This window comes from Nansenia antarctica, assembly GCF_963989245.1.
Source record: "Nansenia antarctica genome assembly, chromosome: 8".
Lineage (NCBI taxonomy): Eukaryota > Metazoa > Chordata > Actinopteri > Argentiniformes > Microstomatidae > Nansenia > Nansenia antarctica.
The window spans coordinates 59,554,952-59,574,093 of NC_137678.1; the positions used below are offsets into that span (position 1 = coordinate 59,554,952).

Genomic DNA, 19,142 nt, shown 5'->3' on the forward strand with positions numbered 1-19,142 from the left:
ACATCAGCACGTGGTCATTTCATGACATCATGCTGGGAGTCTCGACTTCATCGCTAAAGGGCTGAGTTCGTAAATTCGCTCTGGAAATCTGATCAGCACTCATGGAATGCCTCTTGTCCAATCAAATGACTTGGTCCCTTTATGACGCCGAACCCAGTGTGCGCTCCGGGGCCCTCAGAGAGACTTTACGAACGCAGCCAAAGTCAGCTGGTCAGCCTAAAACGTCAACGCCATGCGTCGCAGTGTGCTCAGGCTGAAACGGGCCTGAGATGTGGGACATGCGACATCGTAAACATGTAATTTAATTGACGTTTGACTTAAAAAGACGAACGATTAAAACCAAAGATATCTGCAAAAGCGAGACAGACACCTGCAACGTTTTGTCAATCATGGCTGCATAGCTGGATAGCGAGCATATGCTGCTCACTGTGCAAATGTTATGGTCATGCAGAGCAACGACGACAAGCAATGTTTAAACTTCCAAGTTGCTCTCTTACATATTTCTAACCTCTACTGGGTGTAGTGTTGGTTTGAGGTTTACCTGAGACGCGGTTTAAAAGCCATGTTAACGGGTAGAGAACGTAAAACATCAGGCTCCCGATCATCCTTTCTGCTGTCAGTGACGTGGGCGTGTCTTGAAAAACTTTATTCATAGCCAGATAATTCAACCAACCCGAGTGACTGACTTTATTCCCCATATAATAATAATACAATTTATTTGTATAGCACCTTTCCTGCAAACGTTGCAGCGCAAAGTGCTTTAACATATCCACACAGCATTAAAACAATAGTAATCAATCTTCTTGTGATTTTATTCTTTTTCTAAAAGTTTTTTTTTCCCTTTCCTAACACCAGGGGAGCCACCCCTCCTAAATTTCGTTGTTTGGTACCTGTACTGTAGCAATGACAATAAAGTCCATCCATTCATTCATTCATTCATTCATTCATTCATTCATTCATTCAAAACACACAATAGCAATAATATAAACTACATTATTAAACAAGACTAAACATAGGTATGTGCTAATATTTCCTCCAAAAGAATGCACCTGCACTCTCTTTTCTTTACCCTGGGTGAGTGGTGAATTTTTCATGTCACTATTCATGACACGTTCTATCTCTAGGGTCATATTACAGTGTTGGACAACACAGGTAAGGTATTCTATTACGCTGTTCTTCTGCCCAGTGTCAGCCCCTCACAGACACCAAGACATACGGTTAGATGGGAAGTGTTAAAGTCATATAATAATGTTGAAGAATGTCAGCAAATGATCTGAAACAGTAGATGTTAACTTCTAGGACTGGATCCTGTGAGTCTGCTACACAGGAGGGGACCCATGTCTACCCTGTCTGTCGAGTCCCTCTGCCTGGAGGATGATGAGAGCCTGTCCCCCACGGAGCCACCAGACCTGGAGGATGATGAGAGCCTGTCCCCTACGGAGCCCCCAGACCTGGAGGATGAATGGGACACAGACCTGGAGGTTGAAGGTACTCCCATTGAGATTTAAGTAAAGGAATGTGAAGGGAGGGTATCCTCAGAAATGTGTGTATTAGTCCAATAGAATATCATGTACAAGTTTCAAGTTTTATTGTTACGTCACATTACACAAGTGTAAGAGAGTAACATTCTTAGGCTTCGGTTCCTGTCATTGCAGAGATGTATAAGACAATAAGGCAACAGGCATAATTCAAGAAAAAGTTTAAAAAGTGACAATTGTACAGGACATCAGTGACAATATATATATATGAATGAATATGGATGCATGAATGAATGAATGAATATGGATGGATGGATGAATGAATGAATGAATATGGACAGTTTATGAAGTTATTTTGGCTACAAACCTTCTCACAATGTATTGTTACAGTTCATTGGTTTGGTGCGTGGTATTATCCCTGATCGTTGTTGACATCACTTGTTTCCGCTGTCAGAGGTGAAGAAGAGTAGTAAGGCCCCCTCCTCCACTGCTGACATCTACCTCCGGGCCTGCCAGCTGGTGGGGGTGGTCCCTGTCTCCTACTTCATAAGGAACCTGGGCGCTGTCACCATGAACATCAACCACCACGGCCTGGGACCCCTGGGGGGCAAGGCGCTGGCCATTGCCCTCGTGGTAAGTCTGGAGGGGGTAGTGGTGACCTGGCCTAGTGGTAAGTCTGGAGGGGGTAGTGGTGACCTGGCCTAGTGGTAAGTCTGGAGGGGGTAGTGGTGGCCTAGTGGTAAGTCTGGAGGGGGTAGTGGTGGTCTAGTGGTAAGTCTGGAGGGGGTAGTGGTGACCTAGTGGTAAGTCTGGAGGGGGTAGTGGTGGCCTAGTGGTAAGTCTGGAGGGGGTAGTGGTGACCTGGCCTAGTGGTAAGTCTGGAGGGGGTAGTGGTGGTCTAGTGGTAAGTCTGGAGGGGGTAGTGGTGACCTAGTGGTAAGTCTGGAGGGGGTAGTGGTGACCTAGTGGTAAGTCTGGAGGGGGTAGTGGTGGCCTAGTGGTAAGTCTGGAGGGGGTAGTGGTGACCTAGTGGTAAGTCTGGAGGGGGTAGTGGTGGCCTAGTGGTAAGTCTGGAGGGGGTAGTGGTGACCTAGTGGTAAGTCTGGAGGGGGTAATGGTGGTCTAGTGGTAAGTCTGGAGGGGGTAGTGGTGACCTAGTGGTAAGTCTGGAGGGGGTAGTGGTGGTCTAGTGGTAAGTCTGGAGGGGGTAGTGGTGACCTGGTCTAGTGGTAAGTCTGGAGGGGGTAGTGGTGGTCTAGTGGTAAGTCTGGAGGGGGTAGTGGTGGTCTAGTGGTAAGTCTGGAGGGGGTAGTGGTGACCTAATGGTAAGTCTGGAGGGGGTAGTGGTGACCTGGCCTAGTGGTAAGTCTGGAGGGGGTAGTGGTGACCTGGTCTAGTGGTAAGTCTGGAGGGGGTAGTGGTGACCTGGTCTAGTGGTAAGTCTGGAGGGGGTAGTGGTGGCCTAGTGGTAAGTCTGGAGGGGGTAGTGGTGACCTGGCCTAGTGGTAAGTCTGGAGGGGGTAGTGGTGGTCTAGTGGTAAGTCTGGAGGGGGTAGTGGTGACCTGGCCTAGTGGTAAGTCTGGAGGGGGTAGTGGTGACCTGGTCTAGTGGTAAGTCTGGAGGGGGTAGTGGTGACCTAGTGGTAAGTCTGGAGGGGGTAGTGGTGACCTGGTCTAGTGGTAAGTCTGGAGGGGGTAGTGGTGGCCTAGTGGTAAGTCTGGAGGGGGTAGTGGTGGTCTAGTGGTAAGTCTGGAGGGGGTAGTGGTGACCTGGTCTAGTGGATATAGTGAGTTGGACTGGTGAGCATAAGGTCTGTTTCGAGACACATTATACAGGTAAACATTGTTTTTCACAATATGTTTATTGTCATTTTCTTATTTTATAACACCAAAACGTACAATAACAAAGACCAGAAACACGGACACACACACATACAACTTGCATCAATATTGGATCGAATACAAAGAAAACCATTTCTCTACTTTGTATAAAATATTCTCAGACAAGGTACACATGATTGACTTGTTCTATCCATAGGTTATGGTTCTGTATAGAACACAGAGTTCACAGAGTAGAATCAGAGTTCTACCTCCACCAGCCTCCCCTGTTGCATTGGTAGAATTGCAATGGTACAATCAATGTGGTGATTTAGTATTTACATTGCAACAGCAGGGTATGACTAGACATTCTACAGTCGATAGTAGTCCACAGTCTGCCACTAGAGGGTGTAAGTGACTTGCAGGTCACTATGCTTTCATAGTAAGGCTATGAATCTCTATTATTAAAGAAAATGTTCTGTCTTTCACATAGGATTTGTCCAACAATCACCTACAGACTGCAGGTGCTGAGTGCATTGCAAAGATGTTGCTGGACAACATTTCCATCAAATCCCTCAAACTATCAGGTAGACCAAATACATGCAGACTCAAAACAGAGACAGTGAATTCAAAAGATTGCATTTTGCCATTGATTATTTATAATCTTTTAACAGGAAATGGATTCATAGAGGATGATGCTAAGTATTTAGCAGACGCTCTTTCAGTAAGTGAATAGCAACATTCAAACATATTTGCGACTATAACTAAATAGAGATTTATATAAATAGAGATTTGTAACTATGTGACTGGCGTTATGATCCGGCAACTTATATTATATTTCCCTTTAGATCAATTACAGAGTGAAGGAGCTGGACTTGAGCCATAACAAGTTCTGTGCGAGAGGCGGGGACCATTTGGGGCAGATGTTAGGTAGGAACATTATACAGAGCTTTATCTGTATATCTGTAGTTATTAGGGTTACAATCATGCAAGATGACAGCAGCTGGTGAAAGAGGGAACAAGTCGTCAACCAATCAAAATGTTCTGACTTTCATTCAGAAAAATTTAAATAAATTTCAACGTTGTTGAAAATCAATGACACACTCGCTAGTCAAGCCAAGAAAATGTTCATAAAAGTCTGAACATTTGGTCGGTTGCCGACTTTTTCCCGCTTTCACCAGCTGCTGTTGCAGATGTTAGTGTTTCGTGTCTCTCACTGGCTGCCCCTGGCATTGTTACCCCACAGCAAACAATGAAGGTCTGGAGGTGCTGGACCTGAGCTGGAACCATCTGAGGATGAAAGGGGCTGTGAGCTTTTGTGCTGGGCTCAAGGTAATGGATACATACACAACGCAGTCCCAAACTTAAAAGTTCTATTGACATTTTGGATAGATACATTCAGGAACTATCAGTTGAGGAGAAACTGGAAGAGGACGATGGTTCTGTTCATGTCTGCTGTTGTGGAAGACACCTCAATATGAAGGATGTGCACTATGAAGTCCATAAACAGGAAATGGTGAAGTGATTTCTATGATGAGATATATATTCTTCCTACCCATAGGTCAATGTGACCCTGAAACACCTGGACCTCTCATGGAATGGCTTTGGGAACGAGGGGGCGTTGGCCATGGGCGAGGCCCTCAAATACAACAACACCCTGGTGCACCTTGACCTCAACAACAACCGCATCACCAACGAGGGAGTGGACATGCTGTGTAGGGGGCTGGAGGCCAATGACACGCTCCGCGTCCTACTGGTAGGTGGTCATAATGGTTCCCCCAATTATGTAGACATATTTTGGTTCCCCCAATGGGTTCCCCCCTCAATAAAGTTGAGTCAAATCTAATCTTATCTAATCTAATCTCATGTTTTGTGTCCGTGCAGCTGGCGTATAACTCTGTGACAGTGGAGGGGGCTCTGGCTCTCATCAGCGTGGTGAAGAACACCCCTAAAACTGCCCTGGAGGAGATCAACATATCTGTGAGTTCTGTCCTTCCCTCCCTGACATGTTCTGGAGGGATCTCTGAACTAATCAGTCAAGTTATGTTGAAATCTAACTTACTTTAAACATGGGCCTTTTGACCTCTGACCTTCCATCCAACTACTTACCTACCGTACTGCAGTATGTGTGTTACAATAACAATGGGGTTCATTGACAAAGGTCAGCTCTCAAAAACAAGACAAAAAAGCTATAAAATGGGGGAAATATTACTTTAAATAAACAAAATGATCTGCCAAAAGGAAACTGCCAAGATACACTTAAGATTTCACTTGCCAAGATTATATTCTTAAAACAAGTAAAAAATAAATAAATCTTAAAACGAGTGCAGTCAGACCACAAACAAGCATATAATGCCTTCATTTAAGATATATAGGGCCGGTTTCGGAGACAAGGCTTAAGCCTAGTCCCAGACTAAAATGCTGTTTGAGTTGGCTAAACTGAAATTCACTTGCACAGACGTAGCTTAAAATAGTCGTGGATTAAGCCTGTTCTGGATTAAACAAAGCCGATTGCAAAATTGAAGATTAGAGCTACTCCAGGACTAAATTGGACTGAATTGAAGCTTAAACTAATCTGCCAAGGAGGCAGGTTTAACTCCCGCTTAGTAGGCTAGGCTACTGTTTGTGAAACTGAGCTTGGATTGTTTGGGAGCATGGACTATTTGGAATATCTAAATGAGGACCAACATGCACGACAAAGGCCAGCCAGACGAATACTGCTGGATAGGAGTGATCCATTGAATCAGTTTGATGAAATAACTTTTCGAGACTGCTTTCGTATGTACAAGGAAAATGCATTGGAGATAATTACTTTGCTTGAGCCTAGACTTTCCTCTCTGTCTCAAAGAGGAGGGCCTGTGTCCAATCAACTGCAAGTTCTGATCACTTTGAGGTTCTTGGCATGTGGAATCTTTCATCTTGAAACTGGTGATTTGTGTGGTGTCAGTGAACCAACTGTATGTAGAATAGTTCACAAAGTCTGCAGTGCCATTTGTGAACTGAGGAGTCTTTACATCAAGTTCCCTGATGCTGCTGGGCAAGCCAACTATAAAGTGCAATTCTATGAATATGGGCACTTCCCAGGAGTGATTGGCTGTATAGACGGATGTCATGTTCCCATCAAGTGTCCATCAACTCCTGATGCAGAGGAATACAGGAATCGTAAGAACTGGTTTTCAATCAATGTTCAGGGTGTATGCACTCCTAATTTGGAGTTTTCAAACATTGTTGCCCGTTGGAAAGGTGCAACCCATGATTCAAGGATTTTTCTCAACTCTTCATTGTGTGCACAATTTGAGAGAGGACAACATAGTGGACTACTTACTACTTGGTGATAGTGGATATGGTCAGAGTAACTATTTATTCACACCACATCTAAATCCCACAACAGCTGAGCAGCAAAGGTACAACAGAGCTCATATCCGTACTAGAGGGATGGTCGAGCGTATGTTTGGAGTATGGAAAAGTCGATTCCAGTGCTTACGAAATACGCTTAGTTTCAAGCCAAGAAGATGCTGCAAAGTGATCATTGCTACAGCTGTGCTGCACAACTACCTGAAGCAGCATGGCTGTCCTGATCTGCCAATGGAAGATCAGGATGATGCAGATGTGCCCATGGCAGAGGCAGCCAATGACCAGCGAGGACTTGCACACAGAGCTGCTTTCACAGTGCAGCACTTCAGCATTTAAATATGGAATGTATTCATTATGGTATAGTTTTGCTTGCATACTGTTTCTGTACAAAATTACAATAATGTAAAGCAAAATTAAACGAGTGAACCAAGGCTGGTTAAAATGTAGTTTGTGATGATTAATACTCACTCACACTCACATGCCAAATGACAATACATTTATTTTTATTTTTCACAATTCTTCATATTCACCATGGCTACTGGTATGCAGAATTCTTTTTTGGAGCATAGCCCTCTGTCCCAATTTCATATCCTGTTCAACCTCTAGAATTCTCATTTTTATTTCATGTTCTTCTTTTAAATATGCAATTGTATGCTCATGAAATTCTCTGGCTAACTTTTCATGCATAGTTATCTTTTTTGGTCTCTGTTGATGGTAGCAGCTTCATCTCCCAGGGGTGCCATAGCAGATGTGGAGGGTTCAGGCTCGTTGTGAACTGGCTCTTGATTGGTTTCCTCTGGAAAAAAAGACCACTGTTAGAGAGAGAGAGAGAAATCGGACCTTGATGGTCTTTTAATGGCCACACACGGCAGTTTTGCACTCTGATCACACACATGCAAGTTTTTTAGGTGAACACACACACAAACACAAGCACATGCACTATCTTCGGCGGGTCACCAGGTGGAAATTGTCCTCTGCCTTTGTAACCCATCCGGGCTGCCATTCCTCCACTGGCAGCCAGGGGCAGCGGTCGCCCTTTTGGCACGGCTTGAACCGACACCCGGCGCCCCGGGGACCAAGTAGCGTTCTTCACCATCGTGGTCAGGGACGGGTGTTCACTTTGGCATGTCTTTCCATGTGGGGTGAAGGAGACCCCTAGTGGACATGGGGGGAACATGCCAACCCCAAGCCACATGTGCCACGGCAACCAGGCTTTCACCCTTTTTGGACTCCCATCCAGGTTACTAACCAGGCCCAGCCCTGCTTAGCTTCTGAGATCTGACGAGATCAGGCTTGACAAGGTGGTACGGCCGCACAAACTCAAATAAACTATTGGACTCTTACTACAGTACTCTACCTGAGGTCCTAATGCACTCTGGGACATGGACTCTTACTACAGTACTCTACCTGAGGTCCTAATGCACTCTGGCATATGGACTCTTACGACAAACTGAAGCCGTACGGAATAGGGATCAATGGTTGCATCGATGGCTATAGTCGTTATGTGGTATGGATGGAAGCGTACACAACAAACAACGATCCAAAAGTCATAGCTGGATATTATATTCAAAGCATTGAAGGTGTTGGAGGATGTCCAGAGAGGCTGCGAGCTGATAGGGGCACAGAAAACGGACATGTGGAGAACATGCAGGTCTTTTTGAGAAGAAACCACCAAGATGTTTTTGCCAGAGAGAAAAGTTGTGTATGTTGATGCCTTGTCTGTCATGTCGAAGAGGACCACAGTGGAAATAGGTCTCTGACTTGTCTGTGTTTTATCCTCGTTAGTTATTGAGTGTCACGCTGTGATTTTATATATGTGTATTATGTCTTTTTTTTAACACACAAATTAACATTAGTAGGACACAGATACATTTTACCATTACAAGACCCAATGAATAAACTGGTCATTTGATGTAAACGCAGTGACAAAAGACTACCGACAGAGGGCGACGTTGACCTAGCTACATCTCATTTTAATGTCGGTGAATTTCAGCTGTCCCTTTTGTCAAGAATACCTGCGGAGCTGTCTTTTTCAACATAATAATCACGGTAAGGAGCCAAACCGAAATGTATAGGCCTATGTTTAAGCCATACTGCAAAAATATGACTACCTCTAATTTTTGGAATGAAGTTTTAATGTTAAAACCCACAATCGAATTATGTGAACAGGTGGTTTTAATCAGCTGGCTTTCTCAACAGAACGTTTCTAATCAGTGGCGCCGGCAGGATTAGATTTCATAGTACGCACAGAAACGTAGCAAAACTTTGCAGACTAGCCTACAATATAGGTTGGATGGTTGTAACACCTATAAGTTGGAACTCTGTACAAGCCTTCTGGGCTTCGTTCCCTCCTTGCACAATCTCTTGTGTGCTAAATAAATAAACTAAACTAAACTAAGAATACGCTCATTAGGCAGGTAACCGGTAACAAGTAACAACCATAGAAGAAACAACTCACTGAGGTTGCGTTCGTAAAATCACTCTGAGAGTGCCGGAGCGCACACTGGGTTCAACGTGACAAAGGAACCAAGTCATTTGATTGGACAAGAGGCATTCCATGAGTTCTGATCAAATGTCAGAGCGAGTTTACGAACGCAGCCACATGAACTTTGAACGTTTTCGTTCGTTTTTGTTTTTCTGTCCCAATACAAACCTGCATTTCTGAAATAACATCAGCAACGAGCAGCTAGGCTAGGCCACACTCGTTTATGTAAGTGGCCGTGTATATATATATATATATATATATATGTGTATATATCTGGTTGATAAACAGTGAATAATATGTCTGTTATTATGTGTTATTATCATATTATGTGATAAATGCTAAACTATAACCAACGTTACCGTGGCAACCAATGGTAGCATAGCAACCCTACTCACCTAACGACAGATAACGGTTAGTTAGCAAGCTAGCTGCTAACTAGTTAGTTAGTTAGGTAGTTAGTCAGTTAGTTAGTTAGGTAGTTAGTTAGTTAGTTAGTCAGTCAGTTAGTTAGTTAGGTAGGTAGTTAGTCAGTTAGTTAGTTAGTTAGTTAGTTAGTAAGGTAGTTAGTTAGTTAGTTAGTCAGTTAGTTAGTTAGTTAGTTAGGTAGTTAGTCAGTTAGTTAGTTAGTTAGTTCGTTAGTTAGTTAGGTAGTTAGTCAGTTAGTTAGTTAGTTAGTGAGGTTAATTTTGTTGGTTATGAATCAAAGAACAGTTATTGAGTTTAAGACGATTTAATCAAAGTACAAAACATACATACATACACCAATAGCTGGAGCCTGATGTCTGCTCTCCTCTGGCTGGGGTGGTCAAGAGCCCCCCCCTTGGGTCTCACCCTTATTTATCACAATATGCAAATACAGTCACAGGCCATAGCCTATCACCTTACCTAGATGGTCAAGAGGGCAGTCACCTGTGATGTCACTATGGCCTTAAGTCAGGGGGCAGGTCAGACCACAAGAGCCATTCCACAACACTCCCCCACAGCATATACAGGCCCATATCATATACAATCTATGCATGCGTGTGTGTTTAAGTAGAAATAAACTACATTAGTTAGTTAGTTAGTTAGTTAGTTAGTTAGCCAGCTAAGATTCATACGGTTTACAGAGGTTTACGTTAGTTAGGCAAGGCAAGTGTGTTTGTATAGCACATTTCATACAACAGGGGGCAATTCAGTGCTTTACATAATTCAGTGCTTTACATACAGAGTGCTTTACATTCATTCTTTTAAAAATACAGCAAGAGGAGCATAGTAAGAAAATAAAAATGACAATGAATAAAAGCAAATATAAGAAGAAAATTACATAACACGTTCAATAAGACAATAGTTAATAGCTAATGGATTAAAGACATTGATAGGAGTGTTTGTGTTTAATCATAACTGCTGCAAAACATGAAGATTTTGATTTATTTCGCTTTGATTTAATTATTTTGAGGGTTTGGGCCTTTGTCAACATTGCAGGCAGCAGCAGAAGCAACAACCAATCCAGGTCAAGTACCAGATGATGATGGACAACAAAGTTACCAAACCAAACCCAACCCAAGAGGTTAACATGGAGATGCAGGAGACGGCTGTACTAGTAGAGGTAAAGTGTTGTCTTCACCTGGCGAGTTCATTGCAACTTTAAAGAATTTTAAGGTTCAGTTAACTTTGGAAGCGTTTAGGTCTTGGCACCTTCTTGCCCCCCCCTTAACAGCCTATCGTTCCCCTCGCCGTTCCATCAGGGTCCATTCTTCTCAGTGAGTCACGTACTCTTGAAACTTGTACAAACAAAAGAGATGATCAGGATCTAATGGATTGATATCTTAAACGGAAGAATTACAAACGACAATGCGTCTATGAAGTAAATAAGAAAATCAGTCTTGGTAGCCTACATTTCATGCATAAAGTATTATAGGCCTCATACTAATAGACCTAGACCTACGATGCTATTAAGAATGTGGAAAGATTTGAAGATTTTATGTTAATACACATTACATTTGACCACTTATGGTGTCGAACCAAATATGGTGTCCATGCGTCCGGGTGATGCGCGTGTAGGATGCAGCTGGATATACTTGAACAACAACAGCAGCAGGAGGACAGTTGAACACAGAGAAGTTAGTCTGGCCATTGGTTCACATTGTTGTTTATGGTGTTTTAGTCACATCTTTGTGGGGATACATTGGCTCAACATGACCTTGCAGGTTTTAAAGTGGGCGTGGGGTTTGCTCGTTGTAAATGTAGGCATTATGAGTGTACGGCAGATAACATGCAAACTAACTTTGATGAGGATTTGTTCAACAAAAGAACAGTGGAGCGACATCTGAGACAGTGTTTGGATATTGAGAGGGCCAGCACAGATTTTGTTAAGAACAATTTAAAAACAACATATGGGATCAACAGAAGAAGTACATTGGTTGATTTTCCTGGCTTCAATCTTATTGAGCAGACCCCACAAGATATTATGCATATCATTCTTGAAGGGGTCGCCCCTATGGAGATCAAATGTGTGCTAAAACATCTCATTGATAGTGGGCAGATAGAACTGGATGCATTGAATTCAGCTATGCACTGTTTCCCTTACTCGCCTCATGATCTAAGAGACAAACCATGTCCCATCACTGTTTCTACATTGACCTCAAATGACAACAGACTAAAACAATCTTCAGGCCAAATGCTTATCCTTTTGAAAATATTGCCATTTTTGCTATATACCATCAAAGAGAGTTTGTTTGTGCAGTTTATCGTTGAATTGGTAGAGATAACACAGATCTTGTTTGCACCAGTCATCTCACTCCAAACAGTTACACGGCTTAAAGAATTGATAGAGCAGCATTTGAAATCATTTAAGCAGCTTTTCCCAGAAAGAAATATTATACCAAAACAACATTATTTGCTTCATCTTCCTTCACAAATGATAGCTTTGGGTCCTATGATTAGACACGTGTATGAGATTTGAATCGAAACATAGGTACTTTAAACGCTGGGGTTCAACATTTAATTTTAAGAACATTTGTAAGACATTAATTCAGCACAATCAGAGGTTTGAATGCTCTCACAATGTGAATGGCAGGCAACACCCAATTTATTCAAATGAGAAGGAACTGGGCCCACCATCTGAAGTTGTAAACACAGAATATGTACACTCCAAACTGAGGGACTACATTGGTACTACTGACGTGCAAACGGTTGTGTCACTCAAATGGCTTATCCTCAATGGAAACAAGTATACGAGGGATAAGTCATTGATAATTAGTGGTGTTAATGACCAGCATCTACCAGTATTTGGGCTAATCAAAGATATCTGGCTGGTAAACACTTATTTATTTATTTACTTATTATTGATTTTACAGCTTATTATGCAGTTACGTTTGAAGACCACCAATATGTTGCAATTAAGTACAACCTCAATGATGTTATGGAAATTAAATTAATGAATGAAATGAGCTCTTAATCTGGTGAATGAAGGTCTCTTGGAGTGTGTGAAAGCACCAACAGTCATCAATATTGAGGTATGCAGTTTTGTGATAGAGGGCGTGGCAATAATTCAGTTATTGTTTATCTTTCAGTGCAGAACTAAATTGAGTTTAAAATAATGTTAGAAAATGTTTGTTATTTGTTATTATTACCACTCAGTTCAACTGGATTTAACAAGATTTTGCATATGTGAGCCATATCGTGATATCGTTACTGAAAAGAATCTGTGATTATTGTGATTTCAACAATATCGTCCAGTCCTATTATTTGATTTTGTCCATATCGCTCAGCCATACTTGGTGTGTTAAGAGCTGTTCATGTTTACTGTGGTATGGATTGTTGATCATGTGAACTTCACTGCATTTGTGACTGTTGTTTTAGGGAGAGGCATCCTTTGGTGTGAGTGGTCACAGTCTGACCCAGCATGCTGCAGCATTTGCGCTGAATATCTGTGAGAGATGTAACTTGTCTCAGGTATTGCACAAAGAATTCTGCCTCTCTTTTATTATATTGTGTATTTCCACTTATGTAAGATACAGTAATTATCTAGATACAGTAATTTTTGTACTGGTATGGTTTTGATGATAAAGATGATAAAGATGTGATGGATTAAAGGAACAGTTCACCCCAACATTTTAATTCACACATTATCTACTCACCCCATGGCCGATGGATAGTCAGGTGAAGTTTTTTAGTCTACAAAGGTTTCTGTTCCTTTAAGAAAATGGATAATGCTTTTTCATTCATACATGTACACCCTTTTCTTTCTAGGAGAATGTCAACACTGTTGTTGCAGATGTCCAACAGTACCAAGCTTCCCTTCTAGACAACCTGAGGGACCAGATCAAGAATGCTTTTGACACCCATGAAAGTAAGGAGACGCTGCAAACAGCAGTCCTGGCAGTATTCGATGACTTCAAAGACCCCTTCTCGAAAGTCTCATCTACGTATCTACAGGACAGTAGCATTCAGCATTTTTTCAACCCTGTTGAGTCAGAGGAGGTGGTCATATCACAAACTGCATGTAGAAGTAAGGGAAGAAATTCAAGAGCTCTTGCCATTCAAACTAATTCATTTTATTATGTACCGTTATTCAAGAGCCTTGAGGAATTGTTTTCAGATCCCCGGATATTCGCAATGATAAGCTCCATACCTAAGAGGTGTAAAGAGGGGTTTTTATACAATATAGTTGATGGTGAACTTCTTAGGCACCACCCACTCTTCTCCGTCAGACATTCTGCTTTGCAGTTAATTTTATATACTGACGAAATTGAAATATGCAATCCACTTGGAGCACATGCAACAAAAAACAAACTGTTAATGGTTTATTACACTTTAGGAGATATAGATCCAAAGTATAGATCAACGCTGTCTGCAATTACATTGTTAGCCATTGCAAAATCAAGTGAGCTGTCTCAGTGTGGTGTGGATGTGGTTTTAGATAGAATAAAAAAAGATTTAGATGTGTTGTACCACGGTGTTCAAATCAAAACAGCTGTTGGTGAGAGGATCATGTATGGTGCTGTGGTTTCCTTTACTGGGGATACATTGGCTCAACATGACCTTGCAGGTTTTAAAGTGGGCGTGGGGTTTGCTCGTTGTAAATGTAGGCATTGTGAGTGTACGGCAGATAACATGCAAACTAACTTTGATGAGGATTTGTTCAACAAAAGAACAGTGGAGCGACATCGGAGACAGTGTTTGGATATTGAGAGGGCCAGCACAGATTTTGTTAAGAACAATTTAAAAACAACATATGGGATCAACAGAAGAAGTACATTGGTTGATTTTCCTGGCTTCAATCTTATTGAGCAGACCCCACAAGATATTATGCATCTAATTCTTGAAGGGGTCGCCCCTATGGAGATCAAATGTGTGCTAAAACATCTCATTGATAGTGGGCAGATAGAACTGGATGCATTGAATTCAGCTATGCACTGTTTCCCTTACTCGCCTCATGATCTATGAGACAAACCATGTCCCATCACTGTTTCTACATTGACCTCAAATGACAACAGACTAAAACAATCTTCAGGCCAAATGCTTATCCTTTTGAAAATATTGCCATTTTTGCTATATACCATCAAAGAGAGTTTGTTTGTGCAGTTTATCGTTGAATTGGTAGAGATAACACAGATCTTGTTTGCACCAGTCATCTCACTCCAAACAGTTACATGGCTTAAAGAATTGATAGAGCAGCATTTGAAATCATTTAAGCAGCTTTTCCCAGAAAGAAATATTATACCAAAACAACATTATTTGCTTCATCTTCCTTCACAAATGATAGCTTTGGGTCCTATGATTAGACACGTGTATGAGATTTGAATCGAAACATAGGTACTTTAAACGCTGGGGTTCAACATTTAATTTTAAGAACATTTGTAAGACATTAATTCAGCACAATCAGAGGTTTGAATGCTCTCACAATGTGAATGGCAGGCAACACCCAATTTATTCAAATGAGAAGGAACTGGGCCCACCATCTGAAGTTGTAAACACAGAATATGTACACTCAAAACTGAGGGACTACATTGGTACTACTGACGTGCAAACGGTTGTGTCACTCAAATGGCTTATCCTCAATGGAAACAAGTATACGAGGGATAAGTCATTGATAATTAGTGGTGTTAATGACCAGCATCTACCAGTATTTGGGCTAATCAAAGATATCTGGCTGGTAAACACTTATTTATTTATTTACTTATTATTGATTTTACAGCTTATTATGCAGTTACGTTTGAAGACCACCAATATGTTGCAATTAAGTACAACCTCAATGATGTTATGGAAATTAAATTAATGAATGAAATGAGCTCTTAATCTGGTGAATGAAGGTCTCTTGGAGTGTGTGAAAGCACCAACAGTCATCAATATTGAGGTATGCAGTTTTGTGATAGAGGGCGTGGCAATAATTCAGTTATTGTTTATCTTTCAGTGCAGAACTAAATTGAGTTTAAAAGAATGTTAGAAAATGTTTGTTATTTGTTATTATTACCACTCAGTTCAACTGGATTTAACAAGATGTTGCATATGTGAGCCATATCGTGATATCGTTACTGAAAAGAATCTGTGATTATTGTGATTTCAACAATATCGTCCAGTCCTATTATTTGATTTTGTCCATATCGCTCAGCCATACTTGGTGTGTTAAGAGCTGTTCATGTTTACTGTGGTATGGATTGTTGATCATGTGAACTTCACTGCATTTGTGACTGTTGTTTTAGGGAGAGGCATCCTTTGGTGTGAGTGGTCACAGTCTGACCCAGCATGCTGCAGCATTTGCGCTGAATATCCGTGAGAGATGTTACTTGTCTCAGGTATTGCACAAAGAATTCTGCCTCTCTTTTATTATATTGTGTATTTCCACTTATGTAAGATACAGTAATTATCTAGATACAGTAATTTTTGTACTGGTATGGTTTTGATGATAAAGATGATAAAGATGTGATGGATTAAAGGAACAGTTCACCCCAACATTTTAATTCACACATTATCTACTCACCCCATGGCCGATGGATAGTCAGGTGAAGTTTTTTAGTCTACAAAGGTTTCTGTTCCTTTAAGAAAATGGATAATGCTTTTTCATTCATACATGTACACCCTTTTCTTTCTAGGAGAATGTCAACACTGTTGTTGCAGATGTCCAACAGTACCAAGCTTCCCTTCTAGACAACCTGAGGGACCAGATCAAGAATGCTTTTGACACCCATGAAAGTAAGGAGACGCTGCAAACAGCAGTCCTGGCAGTATTCGATGACTTCAAAGACCCCTTCTCGAAAGTCTCATCTACGTATCTACAGGACAGTAGCATTCAGCATTTTTTCAACCCTGTTGAGTCAGAGGAGGTGGTCATATCACAAACTGCATGTAGAAGTAAGGGAAGAAATTCAAGAGCTCTTGCCATTCAAACTAATTCATTTTATTATGTACCGTTATTCAAGAGCCTTGAGGAATTGTTTTCAGATCCCCGGATATTCACAATGATAAGCTCCATACCTAAGAGGTGTAAAGAGGGGTTTTTATACAATATAGTTGATGGTGAACTTCTTAGGCACCACCCACTCTTCTCCGTCAGACATTCTGCTTTGCAATTAATTTTATATACTGACGAAATTGAAATAATGTGTGCTAAAACATCTCATTGATAGTGGGCAGATAGAACTGGATGCATTGAATTCAGCTATGCACTGTTTCCCTTACTCGCCTCATGATCTAAGAGACAAACTATGTCCCATCACTGTTTCTACATTGACCTCAAATGACAACAGACTAAAACAATCTTCAGGCCAAATGCTTATCTTTTTGAAAATATTGCCATTTCTGCTATAGTATACCATCAAAGAGAGTTTGTTTGTGCAGTTTATCGTTGAATTGGTAGAGATAACACAGATCTTGTTTGCACCAGTCATCTCACTTCAAACAGTTACACGGCTTAAAGAATTGATAGAGCAGCATTTGAAATCATTTAAGCAGCTTTTCCCAGAAAGAAATATTATACCAAAACAACATTATTTGCTTCATCTTCCTTCACAAATTATAGCTTTGGGTCCTATGATTAGACACATGTATGAGATTTGAATCGAAACATAGGTACTTTAAACGCTGGGGTTCAAAATTGAATTTTAAGAACATTTGTAAGACATTAATTCAGCACAATCAGAGGTTTGAATGCTCTCACAATGTGAATGGCAGGCAACACCCAATTTATTCAAATGAGAAGGAACTGGGCCCACCATCTGAAGTTGTAAACACAGAATATGTACACTCAAAACTGAGGGACTACATTGGTACTACTGACGTGCAAACGGTTGTGTCACTCAAATGGCTTATCCTCAATGGAAACAAGTATACGAGGGATAAGTCATTGATAATTAGTGGTGTTAATGACCAGCATCTACCAGTATTTGGGCTAATCAAAGATATCTGGCTGGTAAACACTTATTTATTTATTTACTTATTATTGATTTTACAGCTTATTATGCAGTTACGTTTGAAGACCACCAATATGTTGCAATTAGGTACAACCTTAATGATGTTATGGAAATTAAATTAATGAATGAAATGAGCTCTTAATCTGGTGAATGAAGGTCTCTTGGAGTGTGTGAAAGCACCAACAGTCATCAATATTGAGGTATGCAGTTTTGTGATAGAGGGCGTGGCAATAATTCAGTTATTGTTTATCTTTCAGTGCAGAACTAAATTGAGTTTAAAAGAATGTTATTTGTTATTATTACCACTCAGTTCAACTGGATTTAACAAGATTTTGCATATGTGAGCCATATCGTGATATCGTTACTGAAAAGAATCTGTGATTATTGTGATTTCAACAATATCGTCCAGTCCTATTATTTGATTTTGTCCATATCGCTCAGCCATACTTGGTGTGTTAATTAGGGGGAATTTGATCAAGACAGTTTTGAACAATTCTCATGATTTATGTTTAGCAGAACCGTCATAGCATGCTGTTCAATTTCCTTTTTGGAATCAGTACCATTATATTCTCCAAGTATGGAGGGAAGGGTAATTGGAAAATTGTTGATCTATGACTTACATAATTTGATTACAACAAGTGGTGACTCTTGAGAATGCAATAGAACACCGCGATGCAAATGCTGTTCTCAAGACGTTCCACACTTTGTACATTAAATGACACACCAAGACTATACTTTCAGGGATCATTTCTATAGTTTTATGCTTGGGAAATGTGTTTCTAAAGTGTCTGGTCTCGCTATCCATGATGATTATGTAAGATATTATTTTCAGAGCATGAATCAGGTGAATAGAAATGACTGTTCATTTTTTTTCCACCATTGATGATTGTCCATTGTTCCTCAAAGGAACGAGGGTGGAAAGAATATGTTCTGAGTGGGTACTTCTGCCACAGAATTAAGTAATTTGTTAAAAAATAAAAAGCAAGTTCAATTAATTAGGGGGAATTTGATCAAGACAGTTTTGAACAATTCTCATGATTTATGTTTAGCAGAACCGTCATAGCATGCTGTTCAATTTCCTTTTTGGAATCAGTACCATTATATTCTCCAAGTATGGAGGGAAGGGTAATTGGAAAATTGTTGATCTATGACTTACATAATTTGATTACAACAAGTGGTGACTCTTGAGAATGCAATAGAACACCGCGATGCAAATGCTGTTCTCAAGACGTTCCACACTTTGTACATTAAATGACACACCAAGACTATACTTTCAGGGATCATTTCGATAGTTTTATGCTTGGGAAATGTGTTTCTAAAGTGTCTGGTCTCGCTATCCATGATGATTATGTAAGATATTCTTTTCAGAGCATGAATCAGGTGAATAGAAATGACTGTTCATTTTTTCCCCACCATTGATGATTGTCCATTGTTCCTCAAAGGAACATGGGTGGAAAGAATATGTTCTGAGTGGGTACTTCTGCCACAGAAATATGTAATTTGTTAAAAAATAAAAAATAAAAAGCAAGTTCAATTAATTAGGGGGAATTTGATCAAGACAGTTTTGAACAATTCTCATGATTTATGTTTAGCAGAACCGTCATAGCATGCTGTTCA

At 40.7% G+C, this 19,142-nt stretch overlaps 1 protein-coding gene and 1 pseudogene across 2 annotated transcripts; both read left to right on the forward strand.

Moving 5' to 3' along the window:
* Nucleotides 1-1,337: 1,337 nt before the first annotated feature.
* On the forward strand, nucleotides 1,338-5,760 carry LOC308164506 (uncharacterized protein; the record flags this gene model as incomplete). The annotated part of the gene is made up of 9 exons (XM_080538579.1): nucleotides 1,338-1,488; nucleotides 1,933-2,111; nucleotides 3,790-3,883; nucleotides 3,971-4,020; nucleotides 4,145-4,226; nucleotides 4,543-4,628; nucleotides 4,858-5,052; nucleotides 5,181-5,276; nucleotides 5,755-5,760. The coding sequence occupies 9 exons, from the start codon at nucleotides 1,338-1,340 to the stop codon at nucleotides 5,758-5,760; spliced, it is 939 nt and encodes a 312-aa protein (XP_080394705.1).
* Nucleotides 5,761-5,950: 190 nt separating this feature from the next.
* LOC308164610 (putative nuclease HARBI1) lies at nucleotides 5,951-6,986 on the forward strand (annotated as a pseudogene). The gene has a single exon. The product of its transcript is annotated as a putative nuclease HARBI1 (transcript).
* Nucleotides 6,987-19,142: the final 12,156 nt, after the last annotated feature.